Source organism: Corvus brachyrhynchos, unplaced genomic scaffold (assembly GCF_000691975.1).
Source record: "Corvus brachyrhynchos isolate BGI_N302 unplaced genomic scaffold, ASM69197v1 scaffold34, whole genome shotgun sequence".
NCBI classification, from domain to species: Eukaryota; Metazoa; Chordata; class Aves; order Passeriformes; family Corvidae; genus Corvus; species Corvus brachyrhynchos.
In genome coordinates, this window is record NW_008238126.1 from 5853125 (window position 1) to 5861510 (window position 8386).

An 8386-nucleotide genomic window follows, 5' to 3' on the forward strand; every position below is an offset into this window, starting at 1 on the left:
AAGTTCAACAGGAGCAGCAGGGAAAATCAAGAGTCATGGAACTTCATGTTAAACCTTTTCTGGGATTTTCCCAGAAAATAGCAGGTAATAAACCAGAAATTTCCTCTTTTATCTGTTCTCACTTTAACTCTCTCTTCTCTGTCCAGCACAGATGGGGCTTTGGAGGTAGGCAGGACTTAGATAAGAAACAGTAAGTGCTGATTTAGAGGAAAGTGAGTCCTTCTGAATACAAACTGCTCCTTTCCATGAGCACCCTTCCTGTCCTATTCAGTCTTCTCTCTTCAGCCACTACAGAGATGTTCCATCAAAGAGCACAATTTGCAGTCATTGTGACTGATCACTCCCTCTCAGTGAACGATTCAGGTTAAATCAAAGCCAGCTGCCGTAGAGAGGGGCAGGCAGCTAAAAGAAGTTAAACAAAATAATAATAAAAAATGTCATCTAGAACCTACATAGATAGGAAATCTACTCTTGTGTTTCAAATAAATAATTCTAAGGTATTTAAGCCTCACACACAGAAAACAATTTTGTAATTTTTTTTTTAAAGTCATCCTCTTGCATTGTTGTTCTGCCCTAATAACTCTGAAATGTGCTACTCATCTCTCCCAGTTAAATATCCTGTTTCACAAGCCCACTCCTAGATATCTGAAACTGCACAGCATTTCTATCTAGCTTTAGGCATCTAGCATTCCAAAGAATTAATATTTAAACTTATTATAAAGGAATGGGGATTGCATTAAGCATGTAGTATTTAGGAAAACATTCATACCAATAAACTGCTGTGTTGCTTGTCTGAAGCACATTTATCATTCTTTAAACTCAAAAGAAAGATTATGCTCCAAAACTGACACATGCATCTATTTTCCTTTTAATACAGCCAAGACTTAGATAGGATTAGAGAGTGGAAGCTATCAAATTTCAATTTTAACAATACACTTAAAATTATATTATCTTTCTTTGCCTAGGGGACTGTTGACTTCAGTATTTAAGCGACTTAACCATAGCAAATTGTGAAAAAGCAGTGAATCACAGCACTTATTTTTAATAATCCTAGACCCCCTACCCCTTCTTGGGAAGCGCCTCATGTTAACATTTTTATACATATTACTGCTCTTATATCTCTTGATTATAGATAAATGCATAAAGAAACTCTAACCTGCTACAAGACATCACTAATTGGTATTTTTCCTCTTATATTAGCCTTTGATTTACACCTCACATACGTTCTCCCAAGCCAGCACGTGTAATTTATTTACAGCACTGGAAGGCAGGCGAAATACATCATCTACTGTTATACAACCTTCTACAAGGTATTAAAATACCAGGCCCCTGGAGACACACTTCATATAGTTCAGCAAGTTCCAAAATAAACCAAACCACCAACCCCCTAAGCACTTAAAACAACAATGGACATCTGTATTAAAAAGTTAGTTTTACTGTATTTGATGATGTCGCCTTAGTGTCATTTTTCCCTCCGGCTAACATGCAAACAACATGTAAGAATGTATTTGCTTTCTCCTCATTGTAAAACAACTAACAACTCTAGAGCTCTCACAAAGCCCTCTTATCACACACGTAAATGCCAGAAGTAAGTGTAGTTTATGATGTTTTGCATTCGTTTAACCCTTAGAATTAATGGGATGCCATAGGCTCAATCGCAGTGCTCCTTGCCAATCCATTCGATAGAATAATCCCATATACATTCATATGTAATGATGGAAAAGTCAGACATAATTATTAGAGTTAAAGCAGAACAGTTCCTTTAAATAAAAAGATCTTAAGCACTTTCAGTTGATTGAGATCAACCTTGTAATGGTCAAAACCTTAAAATAACCTAAAATACAGAATTTTGATCTATTTCCTACTGCAGCTCTGGCAATGTCTCATCTGTTTTACAAGCAGTCCTCTGTCTACAAATAATCATTAACAATCATTTCATATAGTCAAGCTAATGACTGTAATAAAAAAAAAAATAACTCTTTGTTCCAGGTAACCAGTGAAGCACAGATTCTCAGAACAGAAAGTTCAGGCTCCAATCGAGATTTCACATACAGGGTGCCAGAAATGTAATAGGAGGGGAAGGAAAAAGGGGAACTCTTTGCCTCTATTCTTCAAAGCCTGTGCAGAAAGGTAGTGCCGCGGTAGTCTGCGCTGATGGTTATCTGAATGGAGGGACCGGTCCTTGCTTTTCTTTACACGCCCCATTTACAAGCAATAAAACGGCCGGAGTGGTTTTAACTGGTCGTTCTATGTCACTGTAACGCTCCCTGCTCCCGGCAGAAGATAACAGCTGCGCCATATTCCCAAACACATACTTTTGCTATTGTTTGCACATTTGTAGGGCAAGATTACGCTGTACCACAGTAAGTGAGCACTGCCCTTGCTTTGGAACCCTGTATTCCGAGTTACAGCAGTGTGCTGGGAAACAACGTTGGGTGGCTGAGGGGAAAAAAAGAGCAAACAAACGCCAGTCTATTAAAAGCCGTTTCAGGCACTGTGAAATGATTACTAGATTGCATGCCTGGTTCAAGCTTGTTGACATACAATGATAGAAATCTGGAGTGCAAAATGGAGTGGTTTACATCTATTTTCCCTCTCCAATTACCCTGCCATCAACATCTTCAACAGTTCTAAAATCACTAAACAGCAGAATTTCTAGAATAATGGTAATTATGGTACTTAGCATGGAAATTATATTCACAGTACTACAGATTTCTCTTCATAGTCCATACGTTATTCCACTTCCCGGCTTACAGATGGATTTAACAGAAACTTGTTATTTGTTCTACAAGCTTTTCCCTGTACACAGGAAAAATAACTTCTGTAATATTAGGACTGAAATACTGACCCAGCTAAAGGTAGTGGCAAGACTCCTACTGATGTTAATAATTTAGGGTGAAATTTTGTCCTTCTTATTCAACAAAAAAACCAAACCACTTTATTTCAATGAAGCGGTACAGTCTCCTAGAAGACACTCACTTGAAATTTAGCAGTTTCACTAATAAAAAGAATCTTGAAGCACTCCCAGAGTACAATCTCAAAAATACTAAGAATCCTCAGCATGCACTTAACAGTTTATGTGTATACAGGGTTGAACTCTTAAGATACAAATAATGTATTCAGTTACATCTAAATGATCATTTAGAATGCTCTATGTCCAAAATTTTGTAGTTGATGAGACTGCTCACAAAACAGTAATGTACATACTTAACCACTTGCAAGATGTAGAGGTTTTTTTCTTACTATAAAAGAAGAAAGGATATTTTTTTCTTCTCATTCCACTTAGCCCAGTAGATAATAACCTCCACTACTGTAACATTTTAAAGACAGAACAAGTAATTTCTTATTTTTAACTTCTACTCCTTCAAACAGAACTCAAATCAAATCAAAAATTTTCTTCCAATGATTAGACTTATTTCCTTTAATCTTGCATTATCTGTTATTCCATGTAATTCTACACAATATTAAAATAGATACAACATTTATTCTCTTCAGCTTTTCCAATAGCTGTAGTTTTTTCATGAAGCAGAAAGAGGTTTTTGCTTTTACTTTACAAGTACTGAATGCCTTTATATGACTGGTTGATCATTTGATCTCCTGGCTTGTATTTGCTAAATACTCTCTACTACAATGGATTTAATTATTAGATACAATTAAACCTCTTTTAAATTAAATCCGTGGAAGTCCCATCTTCAATTCAGTGACTGATTTTGCAATACAAATCATTAGAAGAACTTCCTTCAGCAGCAAGTAACTGAAAGTTATTTGCCTATTCAAGACATGCAAGCATTATAGCCAGCTTAAGGGAGGAGAGGACAGTCACAATTTATTCCAAATGAATTTATGAACACATTCTCCAATTTGCAGTTTCTTCTCCTTTCTCCCCTTACAAAATAAAATTAGGCAAAAAAAAAAAAGACCATGAAATAAAAATACAGTTCTGTAACTGCACACTTTGTTCAAATAAGCCTTTAAACTCCTTTTTGCAGCAGAGAGCTCAACTGCAGCAAGCAAGGGAACTAGAGTGAAAATAAGAAATAATTATTTCTATGGCTCTGCATAAAACTCAAAGTTTAGAGATCACCACACCAGTGAACCTGTCCCTGTCTCCTTATCAGCTCATATCATATTTATCAGCCCTAGGCAGTCACACTTGCTCCAGTGGGATAATTCAGGTGAACACAGATAAGATGTAAGGAAGAAAATGGCAGGATCAGGTCCAAGATGAGTCAATTCACCTAATAAGTCATATAACCAAAGAATATGCTTTTGCTCAAGATCACAACAGTATCAGCTGTTACTTTCACAAGGACAGTCCTGATAACCAAGGAAATAGTCACAGGGGGATTAAATGGCAAGATTTACCCCTCCTTCTCAACAGTAGAAGGAAATTAATACATTTCAATACATCGGTTGTATGTCTGCTGAAAGCAGCTACAGTTAACAACAAACAAAAAAAAAAAATCCAACCCGTTTTCTCCTTGTCTGAACAAAACATACTCTCAACAAGGAAACATCCAACTAGTGCAACTTGACCAGCTTATTGTTTTGCCCACTGTAAGTTAATATCTGAAGTGGTTGCTGCAAAGGTCCAGGCCATTTGGATGATTTCCCAGTGGCACAGCTAACAGGATAAATCTCGTCATTTCTACTGAGTCATGAATTAGGTACACTGAACAAAACTGGAAAAGAATGAAAAGGAGAAATGTTTCCTGGTAACAGCCATACTCAAAGTCATTTAGAAACTGAGATATTTGGCATCTTTATCGATTACTCTTTTGTCACCACTAAAGCCTTCCCAAAAGCTTCTTCCCTGTAGACAATAAGTATTTTGCCCTGTGTTACTTTCAAAACTGTAATAGCGTGGCATGAAATTCAACGACATGGAACCAAACCCACAGAATCCCAGGAAAACACTGTAAAATGGACTTCATACTTATAGCACAGTTATCCTATGCCAAATGCCTCTAAAAAGCAGCGTCTGTAGGCAAATATTCTGCCCTGTGACACATGGGGAGATTAATGACCAAGAAAAGTGTGGTGCCTATCACAGCCAGCCACAGCAGAAGGGGTTGGCTGGGTGAAAACTGGACATTTATTTTAAACAGCTCCCAAACAGAACAAAACATGAAGCACATTTCCAAAATACCTGTATTTTTGGCAAACAACCAACAGCTCCATCCTGCAAAGTTTAGACCCAAATGATCTGATTCCCAGAAATAATGCTCACCACCACCCCTCAAGTTTCTGTTTGGCTGTTCATAAAGTCCAAAAGACTTGCTCAGGCACAGAAGCATTTTGCAGGGTCACAACTTAAAACACTGTGAAGCAGCAGAGTAACACCACAGACACATTACAACAGCAGGATACTTCTTCCCCATTGTGATTACTTCAAAGCTGCCCTTTTTATTAGTAGAGCAGTGTATCATTGTGATTCATTCTTTTCTTGAAAAAAAAAATTAAAAAGTAGGGCTTGTTTAGGAAGAAAAACCTTACAGGCAACTATAAAAATTGGTTTTGCTCTTGTTAGAGAGCGTCTTTTACGCTCCCTACTTGCAGCTTTCAACTGTGGATAAACCAAAACCAGGAGGCACATTCTGTAATCTAACCCAGACTGCAGAGGGAATTACTGGGTACATGGCACTCTGGGGCTGGAGAATAGGAGATGCACGGCACGATGGTCTGAAATTAAGCTGTCATCAGTTTCCTCCCCAAAACCTTTCACTGGGTAAATCTGAATGTTTCCCTCATTCCCATTTCTTAGCTTTATCTTGGTATATCACATCCACATGCAGCTATCCCAGTCCTTTATCTTCAAGAGAGAACCAGGGTTGGTGGGAGATGGTTTGCACTGCTCCTTGAAAGAGCAGCAGCTCTCCTGTCTGCAGCACAGCCCACTTTAGATACACTCTTTTTGTGAGTCAGAGAACAGTGAGCACTCTAAAATGCCCCAGTGGACATTAAAGCACTTGCTGACACTGTCCAAGTCAGAAGGAGCAGCACATCCTGCACATTTTAAATCAGACTCAAAATTTTACTTTAACTTTTACTTTCCCTAACTCCTCCTGAAAATGTCTTCTCAGAGAGAGGGGAAAAAAAAAAAAAAAAGGCAAAACCAAACAAAAAACCCAACAAACAAACAACAGAAATTCACCCAAAAAACTCAGTGTTGACATCTTTAGAAAAATCCAGCATTATCCATAAAATCATCCTGCTCAGTTAAATGAACCCTATCTTGCCCATGATACCTCCTACTTACTCCCATGACTCAAGTCACCCATACACTGAAGCAACCACAAGGTAACACCCTAGACAGAAAACACATTAAACAAAAACAGCAACCAAACTTAAAACACCTTTTTTTTTTTCCCCCCAGTGGTGAAAATGGGAAATTGATCTGTCAGGAAAGATGAATTAGCAACCTTCTCCCATGGCCACCTACATCTACTATAAAAGACCAAAGTGAACACAAAATTACTCTTTTTCTAACTCTCTACACTCCTCCCCTCTGCAATAGCAAGAGGGATATGCATGAATAGAGGGCTAAACAGCTCAAAGGAAAAAAGAAAAAAAAAGTGTTTCAAAAGTCTGCCTCACAGGGAAATGTACGGGCAGGATTTTATGCTGGCATGAACCGTGTCAAGTGGCACCAACCTCACCCGTGGCACCAACACGGGACTCAAACACCCCCAGAGTCCCTTTCACAGGCAGCAGCGCAGCAGTACTAGAGCTTGTAGCTCTCCCTTCATACTCTGTGAATCCTCCTTCTCCCCCCTCCAAACATGAGTCTGCGTAACAGACCTTCATTTCATTCCTGCCAAACATTAACAACCTTTTTTTTTTTTTTTTAAATCAAGAGAGAAGAATTGCAGCATTAACAAACAGAAAAATAAAAAAGGTAATTTATAACCTGCTGCTCTGCTCTGTCTGTATTCAGTGGTGATGAACAAACACATCCTAGAGTCTGCAGGACAGACCTAGCACAGACTGAGGTGTTCATTAACATAACTTCATGGCAATGAAAGGTGCCATCACCCTAGGTAACAAGCTCACAAAAGAAAATGTCACTAGTCCAAGGGCACACAGCCTACTTTTAGTTTTCAGAAGAATGGGCAGAACTGGAAAAAATCCCACTGAGAACAGTCTTACACCGACAAGATAATTGCATGTACATGTATAAAATAGAGAATGAGAATGGACTGATAAGAGAAAAAAGACAATTACCTTTCTAAAATTAAAGAAAACATTGTCTTACTGTAATAACTTTAGGTGAACATATGTCTCTGCAAGTGACTTAGTAGCATAAAGGAATGCTTCAATTCCCTCTGAGCCCATTCAGTGATACCTTAGAGGGATTATTTTAAAACTGAATTTCAGCCCAGTTAACAAGTTCTAGTTTAAAAGCTTAATTAATAGATTTTTAGTAAGCAATTTCTGACCTTACTTCAGTGCCACTTCTTTAACAATGGACAGCTGAAAATCAGGCATTTGTTAACTAGCAGAATGTGACCTTCCGGGCACCAGGAGTTCCCAAGTCTGAGGATTCACCGCCTGAATCCAGCATTTGTAACACCTCCTTGAAATACAAACTATAAAAACCAAGCAACCATGGTGAAACTGCTGAGTAAGAACCAGGCATTTATTGTCAGCCAGGCACGCTCACAAACACCCCACACGCACTCCGTGGCGCAGGACAGACCAGCCCAGTCTTCAGCACCAACCCCAAAACAACCACCTCGGAGACGCGACCGCATGAGCAGCACCCGCTCAGCACAACTAATGAAGATGCTGGTCTCAAGATTTTTAAAATACTGTTAAGACACACTCAGCTTCACACCGGCAAAGCACAGTCTGGTTTATCCTGTGCCTCCAAGGTGCACAGGAAAAAAGTTTTAAAGCTTGAAGTCAAATAAACAAGTTAGAAAACACAACGAAGACCAAAAGGAAGGGGAGGGAAAAAAGGCTTGTTACGTTTTTATTTGTTTGGTGAATAGGTTTTTGGTGGTGATCGTGTTCAGTTCATGCATTTTTAAACTCACCCTTCACGCTTTGATGTTTCTGCTGCTGGAAATAATCTTTCGAGCCTCTAGCGCATCGCAGCTCCTGCGCCCTCGGCAGAATCGGAATCCTCTCGAATATGCTGGGTCTTTTGGGGATGAAATCTAGCAGAGGTGCTGACATTTCAGGGGGGCTCTGCTGAGGCTCCGTGTGGTCACTGCCGTTGCTGACAGATACTTTAAAGGACATCTGAGGATTCAAATGAGATTTACCAGCGCCGGGACGAGTCACCCGCGGCAGATCCTTCTGAGGCGCTCCTTGGCATTTGTCGGTCACCTCGACGCGGGCGCTGCCTTTCTGCCCCGCGGCGAGCTCACAGTGCATGTCC

The 8386-nt window shown here is 39.3% G+C and overlaps 1 protein-coding gene across 1 annotated transcript in view; it reads right to left on the reverse strand.

Moving 5' to 3' along the window:
- Positions 1-8380, reverse strand: part of GLIS1 (GLIS family zinc finger 1) — a 182930-nt gene extending 174550 nt beyond the window's left edge. The window contains exon 1 of the mRNA XM_008633047.2: positions 8040-8380. Within this exon, the coding sequence (XP_008631269.2) occupies positions 8040-8247 (208 nt within the window). The 5' untranslated portion in view covers positions 8248-8380. The remainder of the gene's footprint in view (positions 1-8039) is intronic.
- Between the last annotated feature and the right edge of the window lie 6 nt (positions 8381-8386).